The sequence below is a fragment of the Leuciscus leuciscus genome (assembly GCF_965113295.1).
Source record: "Leuciscus leuciscus genome assembly, chromosome: 21".
Classification (NCBI taxonomy): domain Eukaryota; kingdom Metazoa; phylum Chordata; class Actinopteri; order Cypriniformes; family Leuciscidae; genus Leuciscus; species Leuciscus leuciscus.
The window spans coordinates 16,405,948-16,427,804 of NC_138745.1; the positions used below are offsets into that span (position 1 = coordinate 16,405,948).

Consider the following 21,857-nt stretch of genomic DNA (forward strand, 5'->3'; position numbering starts at 1 on the left):
TCCTAGGTATTTCTTTGAAACAGTGGATAAACTGACGAAAAAGAAAGCTTTAAACTCAGAAGTTTCCATGCAGCACAGCAGTAATGACTTTATGAACTTCTTCACATATAAGATTGATAATATCAGGGACAAAATGATTACTATGCAACCGTCTACTACAGTATCAGGCAGTGCATTTTAGTCTCCCTGAGGAAAAAATTGATTCATTTATTGCTATAGGAGAGGAAGAATTTTGCAAACTCGTTAATTCATCTAAATCGACAACATGTATGTTAGACCCTATACCGACTAAGCTACTGAAAGAGATGCTCCCAGAGATCATAGATCCTCTTCTTAATATCATTAATTCGTCTTTGTCTCTAGGATATGTACCAAAAACCTTTAAGCTGGCTATGATTAAACCGCTTGTTAAAAAAACGCAACTTGATCCTACAGAATTAGTCAATTACAGGCCGATCTCGAATCTACCCTTTCTGTCAAAGATACTAGAAAAGGCGGTATCCTCACAACTGTGTTCCTTTCTTGAAAGAAATTATATCTGTGAGGATTTTCAGTCCAGATTTAGACCGTACCATAGTAACGAGATAGCTCTCGTTAGAGTCACAAACGATTTGCTCTTATCATCCGATCGTGGTTGTAGGCTATCTCTCTATTAGTGTTACTTGATCTTAGTGCTGCATTTGACACCATTGACCACAACATTCTTTTAAATAGACTAGAAAACTATGTTGGCATTAGTGGAATTGCACTAGCATGGTTTAAATCATACTTATCTGACTGTTATCAGTTTGTAGCAGTAAATGAAGAGATGTCTTATCGATCACAAGTTCAGTATGGCGTACCACAAGGCTCAGTACTAGGACCGTTGCTTTTCACTCTGTACATGCTACCCTTAGGAGATATCATTAGGAAACATGGAATTAGCTTTCACTGTTATGCTGACAATACTCAGCTGTATATTTCTTCAAAACCTAACGAAATTTACAAATTCACAAAACTAACGGAATGCATAGCTGATATAAAAAATTGGATGACTAGTAATTTCCTACTTCTAAATTCTGAAAAAACAGAGATTCTAATTATTGGACAAAAAACTTCCACACGTAATAATCTAGAATACTGTCTAACACTTGATGTCTGCTCTGTTAAGTCTTCGTCGTCGGTTAGGAACCTGGGTGTGCTCTTTGATACCAATCTTTCATTTGAAAGTCACGTGTCTAGTATCTGTAAAACCAAATTTTTCCATCTTAAAAATATATCTAAATTACGCTATATGCTCTCATTGACAAATGCGGAACAATTAGTTCATGCGTTTATGACCTCAAGGCTAGATTATTGTAATGCTCTACTGGGTGGTTGCCCTGCACGCTTAATAAACAAACTACAGCTAGTTCAAAACGCAGCAGCTTGAGTTCTTACCAGAACCAGGAAATATGACCATATTAGCCCGGTTCTGTCAACACTACATTGGCTGCCTATTAAACATTGCATACATTTTTAAATATTGCTGATTACTTACAAAGCACTAAATGGTTTAGCTCCGCAGTACTTAAGTGAGCTCTTAACGCATTATAGTCCTTCACGTCTATTGCGATCTCAAAATTCCGGCCAGTTAATAATACCTAGAATATCAGAATCGATTGCTGCCAGTAGATCCTTTTCCTATTTAGCACCAAAACTTTGGAACAGTCTTCCTAACATTGTCCGGGAAGCAGACACACTCTGTCAGTTCAAAGCTAGATTAAAGACACATCTCTTTGACCAAGCATTCACATAATACATTATAGACTTCTATAATTCAATGTTAGGCTGCATAGATTAGGTCAGCCGGAACCGGGAACACTTCCCATAAATCCTGATGTACTTGTTACATAATAAGAAGAATGGCATCTAGGCTAATTTTAGTGTGTTTGTTTATCCCAAGGTTTTCTCACAGCCTGCCGGATCCAGGCCGTATCCAGATCTGACGAAGGACCTTCGCCTGGGCCCGATGACAATGCAGTGCTGAAGTGCCAACTAGTCTCTCCCTATGGAGGATCCCATTACCACTCAACAGATAAAGCGTTGTCGGGATAATTCGTTTTGCGTACCTACCCCGAAGTGACAAAATAAAATAAAATTCTGTTTCAAAATTTTTAAGAAAAGACCAGTACTTTGTTTAGGCTTGGTTTGTAGGGAATTACAAACCTGCGCACATATATTCAAACGCACATAACTATAAAACCAATTCTTAATGCGCATGTGAACGCCATCAGCGTTTATCACAGTCTGTGTAGAGAGAATGGTGTCGTCTTAGCGGCCCCTAATTTAATAACAAATGATCATTGCGACGGAAGCGAATCAATCAAAACTAACTTTAGCTGGAAAATAACTTTATTAAAGAACCGCTATAAAGCCAAAACAATCTCTGTTACCTTAAATTATACGTTTATCTCTGTAAAGCTGCTTTGAAACAATATACATTGTTAAAAGTGCTATATAAAGGAAGATGACATGACTTGACTTGACTTGACTTAGACTGATGGTCACTTGGTTGGCAGAAATTACCTTGTGACAAGTTTACAAAAGGAAACGAGACGGTTAAACCTTCCTCGTCCCTCCACTACATGGCAAATATTTTCTGGTTGATTGTTATACTGAATGATACATTAAGATATCATGAACATTAATATTTTCAAATTCTGTAAGACAGCTTTGAAACAATTTATAATGTAAAAAGCACTATGCAAATAAATTATAATTCCTAAACTATTCCTCTAATTTGGATATAAATAGTTTTAAAATAAATCTGACAGTCTGTATATCAAATCCTTGGTGGTAGGCAGAGACAAAAAAAATAACATTGAGTTACTGCATTAATGCTCCTGACTTAACGAAACATAAATGCAGATCAAAATAGTCCGATAAGGCCTGCCTGATATATATTAGTGTAGCACCATGTAATAGATCAGAACCATATCTTTATGCACTGTGCCTTAAAAATCAGCTTCTCACCATTTCCATTTCCTAGTAAAGAAGTCCCAGTCTCTCTCAGTCTCAGTAACAGCATATCCTGCAGACTGAACAAATGTTTTTGCGACCGGACAAGCCTCTTCCAACAAACCTAGGCCCCAGGTTGTGATTGGTCTGCGCTGGACTGCATAGGCAGTGAACAAGGCTGAAGCCACAGCTCCAAGGAAACCAGTTGGATGAGGATGGGTCATTCTTCCAGTCTCCACAGCAACTGCAACCAGTGAGGACAGCTGATCAGGATGTGGATATCTGTGAAGCAAAGACAATTATATAGACAATTATATATCCCCAACACTACTGCCAAAAATGTGTCAAAGTACAAAAGAAAGCATGTTTGACCCTCACCTAAGACCGATACACATGGACCTCATAGCTGCCCCACAACCTGTGGCTTCTGGATTGTATGGCACCTTGTAACCCCCTTTAGTGCCCGGCCGCAACTGTGCAATACCTTTAGGAAGAGAAGTAAAAACAGGATATACAATACAAGGAGAATATTGTCCGTTACATTTCTCATTAATCTTAATGGCAGCTGGTGCAGGACCCTGATGCTGATGCATTTTGAAAATGTGTCATCTTTAGCCAGAAGTGCCAAATCAGTAATTACAGCAAAGCAGATGAAAATTACATTAGAAAGTACAGCATTTTGGGATGAAACGATTACTGGTTTGTTGAAAAAACATGATAGTTATACAGTTTAATATTTTAATTATCATTAAAACCTTATTTGATTACCAGGATTTGATAAACTCATGTTAAATATTGTCCAGCATTAAGAAACACTGTGTATGCGTGAGATGTCACACCCACCACCCACCGAGTGCTCTTGAACGCCAGCAGAGGTCACTCTCACCACTGACACTACACACATCATGGACTCAGTTTCCCACAATGCTTTTTCTGTCATCTGTGTAATCATGTGCAGCTGTTTCCCATCACCTCGTTATCCCTGTGTCTCCTCCTATATAACCCTGTTCTGTTGTTTGTCTCATCACAAAGTCTTATCTCGTGGTTCACAGCATTACTGAGCATTTTTGCTGTTCCTGGTTGTCTCGTTCCTGTCTTGCCTTTTGGAATTGTTTGTTTGATTGGACTGATTTATTCTGACCTTTTGCCTGTTTAATGGACTACGACTTTGGATTGTGCTACCAATAAAACTGTATTTGGATCTTCTATCGTTGTGCTCAGTGGTGTCAACAACCAAATCATAACAAACAGCATGCAGCGTGTGTTTTGTTTTGTGTGAAAACATGGCAGTAAGAAGTGAGAGGTTTTACAATCTTTACAACTGAGTGCTTAATGAAATGATATGAATTAAAGTAGAATTAATTGTATGAATGTATCTCTGAAGGGAACTGACTAACGTTTGGATGCAATCAAGATGCTCAATCTAAGCAATAAAATCTTTCCCTCCCTCTTTTCCACACTAAATCACCAGCCCAGCTCCAACGAGTCTACACGATAATGGTCACAAGAAGGCCAGTGTCACATTAGTTGCCTTTGCAGATGCTAACCAGAAACATCAAAAAAAAAGAAAAAAAAAAGAAGAGAGTTTGTCTCTCCTGTAACTTCAAAGACATTCCACAAGTAGGGGTGTAACTGCCCCATTGCAAGGCATGAAATGCCATGTGGTGGAGAAAAACTGAAAACGAAGAAAACGTACTCGGTTACTAACGTAACCTCGGTTCTCTCTAGAAGAGGGAACGAGTACTGCGTAAGATATCTTACGCTAGGGGAAAATCCTTTTTCCGCGAGATATTGAAGCCAAAAATTATCCTTAATTTTGTAATAATGCAAAACGCGTTGCGGCAGCATGCAGACATAGGCGAGGCAGCTCGCGCGCCCATTTGCTGCTCTGCGGCAACTGCAGCAGCCTATCGAGCGAGGCCTGGCGTGACGCCAGACCCAATGAGGGTGCTTCGCGCCCGCTGCGTCACGTCCCGCCGAAACGGCCGTGGTCTAGGCCTATAAATACCGCTCGCAGGCAGCTATTATCTGGTTTTTCATCATCGAAGCAACCAGAGCGTGCGCATGCACGGCAAGATACGCAGTACTCGTTCCCTCTTCTAGAGAGAACCGAGGTTACGTTAGTAACCGAGTACGTTCTCTTACGAGAGGTCTCTCGTACTGCGTAAGATATCTTACGCTAGGGGACCCAATGCAAAACGCCGTGCATGCTGAGATCTGACACCAAAGACCCAAGGGCGAAAGCCCGGGGTTCATATAGTGCACAATCACCCAGGGAACTCACAGGGAGTCCGGGAAGAGGGAGGGGCGAAGCCGCACTCTTCCACATATGGCAGCGTCGCTTAGACGCGAATTTCATCATACAGACAGGGCGGGGTACGGCCTGAACTGATGGGGAAATGTGGGTCTTACACAGTTTGCCCAGGCACATCTTGTGCTACTGCTTTTCACTGTCGATCATCGAGCTGTGCTCAGTAGACGCAGCATTCTGAGCTGATAGCATCAGGTCAGATAATACTGGTTAACTAGACCGACAGCAGCCTGGCCTGCAGGGCGGGAACCTCTAGGTTGTAAAACCTTATAATTGTAGACGGGGAGGCCCAGCCCGCCGCCGTACAAATATCTTGCAAGGCAATCCCACTCGACCAGGCCCACGAAGAGGCCATGCCTCTCGTGGAGTGCGCTCTGACACCCAACGGGCACTGCATGCCCTTGGAGGCGTTTGCCGGCGCTATAGCATCAACTATCCATCTGGATAGGCTCTGTTTCGATGCGGCTAGTCCCTTAGAACGCCCGCTAAACGAAACAAAGAGCTGCTCTGTCTGCCTGAAAACAGACGAGCGAGACACATAAGCTTGCAATGCCCTGACTGGGCAAAGGAGGCCCGCGTCTCTTTCCTCATCAGGGACCGGTAGGGCTGACAGGGAGATAACCTGCGCCCTAAACGGTGTGTTGAGGGATTTCGGAACATAACCGTGCTTAGGTTTGAGTATAACTCATTATATAAGTCATTAGGCCCAAACTCCATGCACGTCATGCTCACAGAGAGCGCGTGTAAGTCCCCTATGCTCTTCACTGAAGCGAGAGCCAGCAGAAACAGAGTCTTGAAAAACAGATGTTTCAGATCAATCGTCTGTAAAGGCTCGAATGGTCCACCTTTCATGGCTTCCAGTACCGTAGAAAGGTCCCATACAGGGACTGAGGGAGGTCTGGGAGGATTCAGTCTCTTAGCCCCTCTAAGGAAGCGGATGACTAAATCGTTCCTTCCTATTGACTGACCAAGCGTTGTTCTTGAGAACGCTGCTATAGCCGCCACATAAACTTTGAGCATGGAAGGGGTCCTGCCCTTATCCAACAGCTCTTGTAGGAAGGAAAGCACCTCCGTCACTCCACAGTCTGTGGGTGACACGCCACGGGCTGTGCACCAGGCCGAAAACACTGACCATTTCGAGGAGTAGAGCCGTCTCGTAGACGGAGCTCTAGCCTGCGTGATCGTGTTTAATACTCCCTTAGGGAGTTCGACATGTACCCGTTGATGGCCCAGACATGAAGGGACCACAATTCCGGGTCAGGATGCCAGACCGAGCCGTGGGCCTGAGAGAGGAGGTCTCTCGCTAACTGCATCACAACTGGGGACCAAGGTTGGTTTTCCCAGAAACGGTGCTACAAGCAGTACTGAGCATCCTTCTTCCCTGATCCGCTCTATCACCTGAGGCAGGAGAGAGACGGGGGAAAAGCATAGAGCGGGCGGCGGGGCCATACATGAGCCAGCGCGTCCCCGCTCTTGGAGAAAGATTCCGGACAGTGAGCGTTTTCTTGAGACGCGAACAGGTCTACTTCCGCTCTGCCGAATTTCTTCCACAGCAGTTGGACTGTCTGTGGGTGTAGAGACCATTCGCCTGCCGGAACATTGTTCCTGGACAGTCTGTCTGGTCCTATATTTAGGAGCCCTGGCACGTGCGCTGCTCTGAGCGAGCGCAGGTTGCGCTGAGCCCATACCAGGAGGCGTTCTGCTAGCCTGTACAGGCTCCTGGACCTGAGGCCGCCCTGGCAATTTATGTAGGACACCACAAACATGTTGTCCGAGCCGACCAGGACGTGGCGTCCTTTTATTTGGGGACAAAACGCGTCAGCGCGTTGTCTACTGCCAGCGTTTCGAGGCAGTTTATGTGCAGGAGCTTCTCCCGTTCTGACCACTGGCCGAAGAACGGTCTGCCCTCGAGCAGCGCTCCCCATCCCGAGGTGGATGCGTCCGTGGACACCACTCTCACCCTCGAGGAAGTCCCCAGGCTTACACCTGATTGGTACCAGTCGTCCGCTCTCCAAGGTTTCAGAGCTGTGACGCACTTCTGATTGACCTTGAGGCGAAGCAGACCAGATGCCCACGCTTGGCGTGGGACTCGCGCTTTCAGCCAAAACTGCAGCGGGCGCATGCGGAGCAGGCCCAGCTGGAGCACTGATGATGCTGAGGCCATGAGACCCAGCATCTTCTGAAATTTCTTGAGCGGGACAGACGCGCTGCAGCGGAACGAGCTCGCTGTGCGCTGAATGTCTACCGCGCGCTGTGGTGATAGTCGCGCTATCATTGACAGCGAGTCCAACTCTGTGCCCAGGAAAGATATCGTCTGACTGGGGGACAGAGAGCTCTTCGCCCAATTGACTCTGAGACCCAAATTCTTGAGGTGATCGAGTAAAATGGTCGTGTGCTCTATGAGCACTGAGCGAGATTGCGCTAGAATCAGCCAATCGTCCAAATAGTTCAGAACTTGCACACCCCTCATTCTGAGGGGTGCGAGCGCCGCATCCATGCACTTCGTAAATGTACGGGGTGCCGGGGATAAACCGAACGGCAGGACTGTGTACTGATATGCCTGGCCCTCGAAGGCGAATCTCAAAAATCGCCTGGGCGAGTCCCGTAGGAACTGTCATGCCTGTGCGTGGATGTGGGCGCGGGATAGCGGGCACATTTACCACACCGAAAGCATTGATCGCTTGAGTGAAGCGAATGCACGTTGGTTTCGTTTTTACAGAAAACGTGAGACATGCATAACGTAGTGTTTGTGGGCACTGGGTAGTGGGCACATTTACCACGTTTGATGCGCAATCGATCTGAGTCGATGTATGTGCGCGAGCCCTGTGTGACGGGCTGTGCTTGTGTGTAGAGATGGGCACTGGGCAGTGGGCATTCTTTCTACACATAAAACACCATCGGCCGTGGCCGGGACACCAGAAAATTCACACTTATGGGATTTATCTGGGTATCCGTAAAAGCGGTGTTTGTGTGCAGGCAAGCGTGCTGCGTCGCCGACTTGTTTACTGCAGAATACACTGGAACAGTCACATTTACTGGAACTGAACGAGCGAGAAGTTGCCATAGAAACAGAGAGCGTCAACATGCTGGCGTTTATTGCAGGCCTGCGTGCATTACAACAGGCTCGTTCACTGCAATATTGACATTTACATTTACATTTAGTCATTTAGCAGACGCTTTTATCCAAAGCGACTTACAGATTAGGACAAAATTAAGCGAGTCATCATGAAGAGGCAAAAACAACGCAAGTAGTGTTCAAAAAAACAAAGTTCAGGCATTATTCAGAGTAGCATAAACCCGACAAGTGAGGTTTTAAAGGGAAGGGGAAGGATTTTTTTTTTAATTAAAATTTTTTTTTTTATAAGGTTAAGTGCTCACGGAAGAGATGGGTTTTCAGCTGTTTTTTGAATGTTGTCAGGGATTCTGCATTCCGGATGAGGGTGGGGAGAGCGTTCCACCAGCATGGAACTGTGAATGAGAATGTTCTGGAAAGTGATTTTGTGGCTTTCTGTGATGGAACCACGAGACGTCGCTCTTTGACCGATCGTAGGCTTCTGGTAGGGATGTAGACCCGTAGGATTGAGTGAAAGTAGGAAGGAGCTGAGCCTGTGATAGATCTGTAAGCAAGCGTCAATGCCTTGAACTTGATGCGAGCAGCGAGAGGTAGCCAGTGCAGAGAGATGAACAGAGGAGTGACGTGGGCCCTCTTGGGCTCGTTGAAGATAAGACGAGCTGCAGCATTCTGAATCATTTGTAGAGGTTTGGTTGCACATGATGGAAGTCCGGCCAGAAGAGCATTGCAGTAGTCAAGCCTAGAAATGACTAGGGCCTGGACGAGAAGTTGTGTTGCATGCTCAGTTAGGAAAGGCCGGATCTTCCTGATGTTGTGCAGTGCAAACCTGCATGATCGAGCTGTCTTTGAAATGTGATCTGTGAAGGTCAGCTGGTCATCAAACGTTACTCCAAGATTTCTGACCGACCTTGATGGGGTGATTGATGATGATTCTAGCTGGATAGTGAAGTCGTGCTGTAGAGACGGATTGGCAGGGAGGACGAGAAGCTCAGTCTTTGCCAGGTTGAGCTGCAGGTGATGTTCCTTCATCCATGTCGAGATGTCCGCCAGACAGCTTGAGATCCGTGCAGCTACTGTGGGATCATCTGGTTGAAATGAGAGGAAGAGCTGTGTGTCATCAGCATAGCAGTGGTATGAGAAACCATGTGCCTGTATGATGTGTCCCAGTGATGTGGTGTAGATGGAGAAGAGGAGGGGACCAAGAACTGAACCCTGGGGAACCCCTGTGGTCATTTGATGTGCTTTGGATACCTCGCCTCTCCATGCGACCCTGAAGGACCTACCTGTGAGATAGCCCTCGAACCAGCGGAGGGAAGTTCCTGTGATGCCCAGTGATGAGAGGCTGGACATAAGGATCTGATGATTCACAGTGTCGAAGGCAGCAGACAGATCCAGGAGAATGAGGACTGAAGATTTGGAAGCAGCTTTTGCGATCCGTAGGGCTTCAGTGACCGACAGTAATGCAGTCTCAGTTGAATGGCCTTTCTTGAAGCCAGATTGGTTGACATCCAGCTGGTTGTTTTGAGACAAGAAGGATGCTACTTGGTTGAACACAGCTCTTTCGAGTGTTTTCGCAATGAATGGTAGGAGAGAGATAGGTCTGTAATTCTCTACAGATGATGTGTTTAGTGTTGGATTTTTAAGCAGTGGAGTAACCCAAGCCTGTTTGAATGCTGTAGGGAAAGTGCCAGTATGTAGGGATGAGTTGATGATGTGTGTGAGTGCTGGTAGAAGTGTGGGAGAGATGGCTTGTAGAAGGTGTGAGGGGATGGGGTCTAGAGGGCAGGTGGTAGGATGACTGGAGAGGAGAAGTGTAGATACTTCTTCCTCGGATAACAGAGAAAAGGAGGACAGAGGGACATTGGCTGTGGAAGTGGTCAGTCTGGGTTCCTGTGTGTGTGGAGCTGAGAACTGACTGCTGATAGTTGTTGTTTTGTTGGTGAAGAAGTTTGCAAAATCGTCAGCAGTTAAGGAGGAGGTGGGTGGTGGTGGAGGTGGACAGAGTTGAATGTCTTGAAGAGTGATCGTATGTTGGAGGAGCTGTTGATCTTGTTGTGGAAGTATGAAGATTTTGCAGCATGAATATCAACAGAAAAGGAAGAGAGGAGAGATTTATACATACTCAGGTCAGATGTGTCTTTTGATTTGCGCCATTTCCTCTCCGCTGCCCTGAGTTCAGTCCGGTGTTCACGAAGAACCTCAGATAACCAGGGGTTGGAGGGAGTAGCGCTTGCTGGCCTGGAGGAGAGAGGGCAGATATTGTCTAGAGAAGAAGTTAAGATGGAGCATAAGGTATCCGTTGCGGTATTTGCATCCAGAGATGAGAATTGTAAGGGTGGGGGAAGAGAAGATGACACGGCAGAGGAAAGATGGGAGGGAGAAAGTGAGCGCAGGTTTCACCTGAAAGTGACTGGTGGTGGGGTTGGTGGTGCGGGGGTAGAGAGTTGTAGACTGAAAGTAATGAGGAAATGATCTGAAACATGGAGAGGTGTCACCAAAATGTTGTCTGTGATGCAGTTGCGTGTGTAAACCAGGTCCAGTTGGTTGCCTGATTTGTGAGTACCTGTGGTGATGAGTCGTTTGAGATCGAAAGAGGCTAGGAGAGAGATGAAGTCTGTTGCATGCGGCTTTTCGAGATGAATGTTGAAGTCACCAAAGACTAGAAGTGGGGTGCCATCCTCAGGAAAAGAAGACAGCAGCACATCCAGCTCCTCTACGAAAGTACCCAGCTGACCTGGGGGGCGATAAATGACTACAATATGGATCTTATTGGGAGTTGTAAGTGTGATAGCATGATATTCAAATGAGTTGTTGTTGCATAGAGAAGAGAGCGTTGAGTATTTCCAATTGTTAGAAAGGAGAAGCCCTGTACCCCCACCCCTCCCAGACTGGCGAGGGGAGTGAGAGAAGGAGAAATTGCTAGAGAGAGCAGCGGGGGTTGCTGAGTCTTCTGGACAAATCCAGGTCTCAGTCAAGCCCAGGATACTAAGAGTAGAGAGAGATGCAAAGGCTGGAATAAAGTCAGCTTTATTGACAGCTGACTGACAATTCCATAGACCCACGGAAAGAGAGAGAGGTGTGTGTGAGGATGAGAGAATTGGACGCAGATTGGCAGTATTGAGCTGCCTTTTGCGTGTGTTGTAAGGGCGGTGCCGAGTGATAACAGGAATGTATTGAAAGCACATGTTGAGTAAGGTGAAAAATAAGATAAAAAGTGGGAAGGGAAAGGGAAGATGAGATATTTAAGTGCCTTTCTGGTGTCCTCGCTCGGTGGAGTCGCGCAGGTAGAGTCGATGGTCTTTACCCGAGTCGGTCTTCACACGAGGAGGCTGAACACGAGAGCTGGACGCTTCCGCGACAGCGCGCAAATTACATAGATATAGATAAACTGCTTTCACCGCTTGAGTGAGGACAGCTGCCTCGGTCCGGCAATTAAGTCAATACAGCGAAAATGGGCCAAATCGAAACTTCTAAGAGTCAATACTTAAGTGCAATTAAACTGCAATAATAATTTTCACATGCACGCGGCTGTTTATTAATCTAGCAACGCGTCTAAATAAAATACAGAATTATGTGGAGTTAAAAATGACAAATAAGCTGAGAATCGAAGATAGCCTCACCTTAATGCAAATACAACACTGAAATAACAGGAGAACTGAGTATTCTGAAAGAACACTTGCGCGCTCTTGCCGTGCGCGTCCTCTATGCTGAACGCTGGTCCTGGAGAAATGGCCTCAAACTTCCTCTATTTATATCTATTCTTTTACAGTTGCTGCCTCGGTCCGGCAATTAAGTCAATACAGCGAAAATGGGCCAAATCGAAACTTCTAGGAGTCAATACTTAAGTGCAATTAAACTTAATGCAAATACAACACTGAAATAACAGGAGAACTGAGTATTCTGAAAAAACACTTGCGCGCTCTTGCCGTGCTATGCTGAACGCTGGTCCTCAGGCGACATTTCCAGTCGCCTGAATTTCAGAGGGGAATGAGAAATGTATAGGAAATGGAGGTCGGTCCGTCCGCAGCGGGACCAGAAAACTCTCTTTTCTCCTTATGCCAGTGATGCACGGAACACCATAGAAACGGTGTTTGGGTGCAGGCGAGCGGGTTGTACAACGCGCTCGTTGGCTGCAAAATACACATCTGCAGTCGCCTTTTCAGGGAACTGACAGAACGAGCATTGACGGCATAATTTTATCTGCCGGTAGACCCGGGATCAAACGCGGGTCTCTCGCGCGCAAAAACCGGAGAGTCTGCCACTGGGCCACAGGGGGAGACACATTGTAACTCAGTTAGCGCGAGTATTATCAGAGAGCGTCAACGTGCTGGCATTTGTTTGCAGGCATGCGTGTATTACAACAGGCTTGCTCACTGCAATACTGACATTTCCAGTCGCCCGAACTTCAGAGGGGAATGAGAAATGTACGTGAAAATGGAGGTCGGTCCGTCCGCAGCGGGACCAGAAACACTCTCTTTTCTCCTTAAGCCAGTGACGCACGGAAACCATAGAAACAGTGTTTGGGTGCAGGCGAGCGGGTTGTACAACGCGCTCGTTGGCTGCAAAATGCACATCTGCAGTCGCCTTTCAGGGAACTGACAGAGCGAAGCATTGGCGGAAAAATTTAACTGCCGCTAGACCGGGATTCGAACACCGGTCTCTCGTGCGGAAAACCTAAGATTCCGCCACTGAGCCACAGGGGGGAACACAAAGGCTAAGAGCGTCAACATGTTTTTTTCGGCGTTTGCTTGCAGGCGCGCTTGTATTAAAACAAGCTCGTTTGCTGCAATATTGATATTTCCAGTCGCATGATCAGGGAACTGAGAAATGTATGAGAAATTGAAGGTCAGTCCATCCTCGGAGGGACTAAAAACACTCCTTTCTCCTTTCGCTGACGCATGAATGGGGCACAGAGGCAGGGTAGCTTTCTTATAACGTAAAGAAAACTATCCCAGACTGTCCGCTTCCAGCCTCCCTTGTGAGCGGCGCATTTTGCGCGACTTGAACAGAGGGAGAGAGAAAGCTAGCCCCGTGACCGCCCGCTCCTGACATCCCCTGTGAGCGGCGCGGTTTGCGCGGCTCGAACAGAGGGAGAACAGGTATCGTCCCCCAAGCAGGCAAGGCAAGCGGGCGAACCGGCAAGCTTTGCGGGTTGGGGGGGGGGGGGGGGGGCGGAGGAGCAGTCTCGGAGAAGGATGCCAGGTGAGTCCTCAGAGTCACCATAGGCAGTAACTAGCTCGCAGTGAGGGCAGTCGCCGTCAGCGAGCGCGAGAGCTGCGTGATCCTCAGGAAAGGGGGCGTCTTCAAAAAGACGCCCAGCTCTTTTAGTGCAATGAGAGTGTGTGTCGCGGCGGCGAGCACACACACATACATAAACACAGTAGCAGAGAAAGGGTATAACGCCGGATAGCGCAGCAGGAAGGCAAGGAAGGCGGCGTGGCCAGCGACTTCAGTGACTCGTCCCGCTGAAGGTGCTCTCTCTCAGACGGCGCGGCTTCTTCTCCAGCTCCAGCGATGCGTGTGCTTCGCTTGAAGGATGAAAAATAAGATAATAGCTGCCTGCGAGCGGTATTTATAGGCCTAGACCACGCCCGTTTCGGCGGGACGTGACGCAGCGGGCGCGAAGCACCCTCATTGGGTCTGGCGTCACGCCAGGCCTCGCTCGATAGGCTGCTGCAGTTGCCGCAGAGCAGCCAATAGGCGCGCGAGCTGCCTCGCCTATGTCTGCATGCTGCCGCAACGCGTTTTGCATTATTACAAAATTAAGGATAATTTTTGGCTTCAATATCTCGCGGAAAAAGGATTTTCCCCTAGCGTAAGATATCTTACGCAGTACGAGAGACCTCTCGTAAGAGAACTTCTCCTGCTAAAAGTTCCTATCTCTGATTGGTCATTGTACCAACGATGGGTGTGAGTTGACTTGGCTTTAAGAGAGGCTTTGGCCTTTTTAAAGTGATTTTGATTCTCTGAGGCTTCTCAAAGATTGTAGTTAACTGATTGTAAATCTTGCCATTCTTTGATCTTCTCTTTCTTTACTTTTTGTAATTGTATATATTCTTGCTTGAGTTTAGTTGTATGTAAATCTATTGGAGTTAGAAAAAAAAGTGTCAGGACCTACTCACTGTCTTAATCATACTCTAGATCTAATATTATCACATGGAATCAATGTTGATGCCGTTGAAATTCTGCAGCAGAGCGATGACATCTCAGATTGTTATCTAGTCTTGTGTATACTTCATTTAGCCAAGGCTGCAAAGCCAACTCCGTGTTACACATATGTTAGACCTATCACTATCACCTATCACAATAGATTGCTTTATTAATAATCTTCCTGATCAGTTTCATCATCTCAGCATCCCAGATAGCTTAGAAGAACTCGATATTGCGACAGAAACTTTTAACTCTTTCTTTTCCAGCACTTTAGACACAGTTGCTCCTTTGCACTTAACCCTCTGAGGTCGGCGGTCGCGCCGGCGTGACCAGCTCACTTTTTTCTTATCAGTGCAAAACAGACTCAAAATACTCTGTTGATTTTTATCTTACATGTAAGTGTTATACATCATTCAAAACTGTTAAATGTCTTCTTTTATTTGTGTACACTCATAATAAAAACAAAATATTGTGTTTTTCGTAAAAAAGAAAATAAACATGATGCGCGTTCTGCCGTCTCTCTCAATGTGAAGTTCATTCTGAAACGCGACAGAAAATGACCTGTAACTCAGCGAATGTTTGTCACACAGACTTGAGACATATGTCTTTACAAAGTTTGAAGTCTCTATTTTTAAGTGATGTAAATTATATCAAAAACAAATATTCTCTGTTTAAGTAATCCATATGAAAGCAACGAGATGTACAGTTTCTTAAACGCAAGCTCATTAGCTCTAATGTGACCACACCCACACGCGCAAGAGCAATTGACATGCAAATCGTCCACGTGAAGGAATGCGAACCTGTAAACGCCCCATCACCTCAAAAACAAAGAATCAGAGACTTTAGTACTACACTGCTTTTCAGCGAGTTTGGAAGACACGTTGTGTTTGTGATGTGCTGTGCTGTTTACCTTGGATTTACCTTGGATTTATAATTAGAAGAACACGATTTGAAGATGATAAAGATTTTTAAGGTAAGACATTTCCACTCATAGTAAGCATGTTATTGTTGAATAAACTTTACATTGTAGCAACTGGTCAAACTGGTGCCAGACTGAAATGTACGTTATGAAATGAGATTGGAGTAAAAACATGAAGCCTAATGTCGTACATGTATATAAATTTAGCATTGAAAGGTAGTCTACCTGTCTATAGTTCACATTTCAACATGTTTCTGTCTATATATATATATATATATATATATATATATATATATATATAGACAGTTAAACTGGTGCCAGACTAAAATGTGTATATATATATACAATAAATATATTCCCCTTTCGTGGTCACTAGAAGTTACGTCGTGATGACGAATGGGGTTTCGCTTAGAAAGCTCTCACCTTCGAGTATTACAAAACGAGCCAATGGCAAAGAAATGCCATGGGTCTGCGGAATTTGCATAGCGTAACTCCGCCCCACCTGGTGGGTATAAGTACGCTGGCAACATGCAGATATGTTTTCGCTTTGGAGCCAAGATAATTCTTCACTCCACAAGCCATCCTGAGATCTTCATTCTCTTCACTCTTCAAGACAAGCTTCTCTCCAGGTGTTGGTGTGACGGCGATTTCCAGCGAGTGCACATTGCCTGCTGATTTGTGCAGTGATCTGCTAGTGTGTGTTTCTCCCTGGTTGCTTCAACAGTCTGCAGAGTTTTTTCCTCTCACAAAAGAGCTTGCGCGTGGCACGTCTTTTTAAGACTTCTCGCCTGTGCACTTCTTGGGGCTCATTTATAAAACTGTGCGTAGGAACCTTACTAAAAGTGTACGTGCGCCCGAAAGCCAAAAATGCCGTACGGCAAAAAATATTCAGACTTACAAAACCGTTCGTACGCCAGAACCTGCGCAGTATTCACTTTATAAATCCCTGTCAGCGGAAGATTGTGCGCACATGCGTCTCCACCCCGAAATAACCATATATGGACCTTACAACGCCTAGTTTTACTATGCAGATTCTCATCTGCATATCATTTGCATATGATTATTCATCCACGTGATAACGTTTAACGGTACAAGACACATTACATTAATAAAAATCATGTAGTTGCCTATCCTTGCCTTGTTTTTGAATACATAAATCAAATAGTGTAAAATACATTTCAGAGAAAGTTTTTCTCAATCTTTTCCACTGGCCGAATTGTATTTTTAACCCCCTGAGGTCTACGGTATCGCCGGCGATACCAGCTCGCTTTTTTTTTTATCAATGTAAAAGAAACTCATAAATACTCTGTTGACTTTGATTTTCCATAGGAGTTTCATACATCAATCGATTCTGTTAAATGTGTATTATTTTTGTGTATACTCACAATAAAAACAAAGTGTTGTGCTTTTTGCCAAATAAAGAAAAATAAACACGAAGCGAGTTCTGCCTTCTCTCTGCCAGTGAAGTCCATTCTGAAACGCGTCCGAAAATGAACAATAACTGAGCGAATACTCAGTCAAACAGGCATACAGACACACAGGCATGAAGCTTGAATTCTCTTCTTTTAAATGAAGTAATTTATATAAAAAACAAATATTCTCATCTTGTGAAATCTGTATTAAAAGAGAGTGATTCCAGTCGAGCTCATCTCATCTCATTACGTTATAATCGGCCACGCCAAGGAGAGCGCGCGCTATTCAAACGCAAATGACTGAGACGATCCCATACAAACTGTGAACGCCCACATATCAGCTCGAGAAAACACATCAAGTTTATTCAGATAAGTGTAGTTGTCTACACTGTCTCGCAGCGCTGTGAGGAATAATAATAATGGAAAACTTACCCCAGAAGTGCTGGTATTTCGAGGAGCAACGGATGGAATAATGTAGTACGTTTTTTTTTTCATTCTCAAGTAAATCGCGTTTCTGTGTGAATGAATAAACGCAGAGATGAGCTGTTTACCACAACTCGCAAAAAGACGGTTTAAATTTGAATTTCGTTTCTGTGTGTGAATAAATGATCTGCTTTTAGCAAACTATTTTGCTATACTGAGTAAAATCGATTGAAATACGTTGAAATAAAATGTATTTGTATAAGCAACGTATTAAACTGCAAATTAACATTTATATTCCTTATAATAAAAACGAAAGACCTATGTTACAGACATATGAAAGACAACATTTCGTTGATTAGTTTTGGATAGATTACACATTTTTACTGTAAAATATCTGCCACCTCAAATAAGCTTTTGTTTGCCAATTTTTGCTAATATGTTAAATATAGTATGTTTTGTCAATGTAGGCTATATTCGAAGTTTGAAATATGTATGATAAAATGTATACTTTAGTTTTTACAAAGAAAGATTACACTTCAATTGTTGTTGTAATTGTAACCTTTTTAATAAAAAAAATATATATTTACAAGGTAGATGTAAACACATTTTAAAAGGTAAATATAAGCATTTTCTTTAAATAATTTTTATTGTGTTTTATTATTGACAAATTTGGGGAGAGGATACATATTCCAAAACTGAAAATACAGTATGAGAATTAACTGCACAATTAATAGACATGTTTTCCTTGGATATTATACAATTTGCAAGCAAAAATTTGTATAAAAAAATAAATAAATTGACATGCTTCCAACTGTGAACCAATTTGGTAGAATATATATATATATATATATATATATATATATATATATATACTGTATATATATTGCTCTTGCATTCTTTCTTGTGGCTATAGGTGACACACCTGAATGAATGGCTCATTAAGTATGCGGGCCCCATTGTCTCCTAAGGTGTGAACCACTACATATGCATGATGCTGTTGAATGGTTGACGCCCCTTGCGCATATTGCCTTTACAAACAAAAAGTGTTTTACAAGATTTAAATCAATGTATTGTGTTATGTGAATGATAAGGGCAGGATGATTTTCACATCATTTTGAAGAAAAAACTCTAGGCAAAGACATCAATTAGTCAAAAGTCTTATTGACACGTATTTAGTATGTGTTTTGTGGCCTTATTTCAGAAACTTTAGTTTTTAGTTTTTTCAATAACCATGCATAAACATTATTCTCTCAAAAATACAAACATGTACATGCATGTTGCTCACATATTATGGTAGCCCTGTTTGTGCTAAATAGAGTGTAATTATACCTTTGCCATTAATATGTTTATAAGCAACTGAAAAAAGCACAAATGTCAGGGCATGTCAGAACATCTCAAGGACCCCAAAAACCCCTCAGACCTCAGAGGGTTAATTGATTTATATTTTTTATGGAAACAGATAGGCCTTGGGCATTATTTGCACCTTGCACACGAAACTATTTTCCCAGACAATCTGGTATTATTTATCATGATAAGCAATTATCTCTGTGGTTAAAACACACAGCACGCCACAGGAAAAGTGTTCAAAAACATCGCATCCACAACAAATATTTCTATTGATTGAATATAAAAATTTTTGTAACTTCTCAGTAATGATTTTATGTTTTAGTGTTTAACTCCATTAATTTGAATGGCACATTTAATCTAAATGTTTATACCAGAAGTAAAACATAGTTTAAATCATTATTTTATTTATTTAAACTGTTATTTGCGGCCCAACGCGCTCGCTGGCGTGGACATTTTAGAAGGGATGGATATTTGCTTCAAGTGATAGGCTTGGTGAGTGAAATTATATTTGTATTATCTTTCTGTATATGTTTAATTTTCTCTAGATTTTCTGTCTAAAAGTGACCAAAAAGACATTTAACTCCAGCTCACCATCGGTGTCGCCAAACTGCTCCATCTCCAAAAAGTTTGTACGCATGGGTCAGAGTTTGTGTGCAGGTGCGCAAATTTTCCCGTAAAGTTTGTTTTTAATAAATCACAACTTATGCGTCGGAAGTGGCGTACGCCTCTTTCAGGGCCTGTTTTGTGCGTACGCAACGGTTATAAATGAGGCCCCTGGTTGGACAAGTTTGATGGGCACAATCGCTGTCTTGCGTGTTTGGGCGTAGTTCACGCTAAGGCAGCCTTTGTGGATGAATCATGTTCTCACTGTGGGAACATGACCATCGCGACACTGCGGTCGAGACTCAATGACCTAGTTAGAGGGAGAGTCCCCTCATCCACACACCAATCTACCCCCTCCTCGAGAGGTGGTACTTTGGCTGGTGGACAGGGTGACCTAAGGGTGACGGTGTGGAACAAAGCGCCAACAATTCCATGCTCCCCCCTCTTGCGTGTCTTCGGACGTTCCGCGTGTTTCATTCGGCGCTCCAGATGAGGAGACGATGTCCATCGCAGCATCACAAGGTGGGCAGGAGTGATGATGCGCATGATGATGCGCTCTCGTCAGCGCCCACCCCCATTACCTTTGGAAGGCACCATTGTCTTCCCGCAATCACTCAGCGACCTTGTCTGCTTTTCCTCCCCTCCGCTGCCAAAGGGTACACTGGGATTCCCCTAGTGGAACATTCTGTTGCGATGCAACTGTGTCCTCACAGCGCTTCCTCCCGTGGTGACCCTAGGCACCCATTCAAAGCCTATAGGTTTTCGTCAGCTCTCATTGCGCAGTCCTATAGAGCTGCGGGGCAGGCAGCCGCCTCTTTACATGCCATGGCCATCCTGCAGGTCTATCAGGCAAGGATGTTCTGGGACATGCACGAGGGCAGGACTGACCCAGGGCTCTTTGATGAGCTTAGTTGTATGTACGTGCCGCCACCGACCTCGCTCTCCAAGCGACAAAGGTGACCGCACGCTCCCTGGGCCAGGTGATGTCCACAAACGTGGTCCAGGAGAGACACCTCTGGCTCAACCTGGCTGATATGCGAGATGCCGAGCGAACCTGCTTCCTCGACACTCCCATATCCCAGGCTGGCCTCTTCGGTGGCACGATCGAGGACTTCGCCCAACAGTTCTTGACCACCCATAAGCAGACTATAAAACAAGCAGAGGCGATAAAACATATTCTGTACCGACAGCCCGCTGCTGCCTCCACCCAGCCGTCGGCACAGAACCCCCAGCCTGCTCTGGCCCACTAAACGCCAGGCTAAGCGGCGCCCCTGAGACGGGCTGCTCAGAAATGTCAGTCAGTTGTTCACAGGAGATGGTAGCAGGGCTAATCCTTCCCCCGGTGGAGGGCCGGGGGAGAATCTTTTGTTCTCCACTCTCCGCTGCTCGCCCCCTGATGGGCAGCACCCTCATGTGGTTAAAGAAAGAACTGACAACCCCATCTCTGAGCCACCAGAGGTCCCTGATGACAGTATGCGCCACTCACAAGTCTCGCCACTCTCGTGCCCCTCTTTTGCCAGACCCCTGGCAGAACAGGCCCCCGTGGAACGCTGATCCTTCCCTGGCCTCCTCTGTCAGAACACGGCAAATGACCGTGCCCCCACACCGGGACGCTATGTCTTCCACGTCCGGTTTGCGAACACAGGGACCTAGTGCTCCGGTGCACCTAGCCCAGTGGTCGGGAACCTATGGCTCGCGAGCCACATCTGGCTCTTTGGCAAAAATCATGTGGCTCGCGAGGTCTCTCACCCTTTACCAACAAACCATCGATGAAACAATTAAGAAACATCAACAGAGATCGGCTCTCTGCAGAAAAAGCAGCCAATTACAATTCCCTTGTTGTAGTACAGCCTACTGAAGTTAATGAAAAGTTTATGATAATAATAATATTAAAGTTGTACCGGCAAAAGTGCGTGTTCAGTGCTGTTCGCGAGTGTCACGAGTCACCACAGCAATCAACTAACCACTTACGTTTACTGCAACCTACAGCTCCACTGGGATTCAAGCTGCCGAAAACCATTCTAGAACAGCAGCGAAAATGTAAAAGTAGGCTTTATAAACTTTAATATATCATTTTATTGAAACGGGTGCTTTGCTGCGCAAAGAGACATTTCACTGACCCGCAAAGAGCATACTGTCATCAGGGACCTCTGGTGGCTCAGAGATGGGGTTGTCAGTTCTTTCTTTAACCACATGAGGGTGCTGCCCATCAGGGGGCGAGCAGCGGATAGTGGAGAACAAAAGATTCTCCCCCGGCCCTCCACCGGGGGAAGGATTAGCCCTGCTACCATCTCCTGTGAACAACTGACTGACATTTCTGAGCAGCCCGTCTCACCGAGTCACTGATCACTACATGGTAACTTGCATATTACGTACTGCTGTAATATGTCATGCGGCGTCGCGTTATCAACCAGGCAGAACAATCCTCCCATCCACCATAGATAATTTCTCAAATTGCTTATCTAATCTGTCTCAGCTGCTGCCTGAACCCAAACAAACAGATGAACTAGAAGAACTAACTAGCACTATGAGCACCATTCTCTCTAGAACATTGGATGTGGTTGCACCTATTAAATTAAAAAAGGTCAGAGAGAAAAATAAAGCACCATGGTATAACAATACTACGCATGTTTTAAAGAG

The 21,857-nt window shown here is 44.8% G+C and overlaps 1 protein-coding gene across 1 annotated transcript in view; it reads right to left on the reverse strand.

Annotated features, from left to right (window-relative positions):
- The window catches only part of adprh (ADP-ribosylarginine hydrolase), a 504,999-nt gene that overhangs the window by 145,015 nt on the left and 338,127 nt on the right, over positions 1–21,857 (reverse strand). Inside the window, exons 5-6 of the mRNA XM_082152910.1 lie at positions 3,358–3,463; positions 2,995–3,261 (exon numbers count right to left, since the gene is read on the reverse strand). Coding sequence (XP_082009036.1) covers positions 2,995–3,261; positions 3,358–3,463 — 373 coding nt within the window. The remainder of the gene's footprint in view (positions 1–2,994; positions 3,262–3,357; positions 3,464–21,857) is intronic.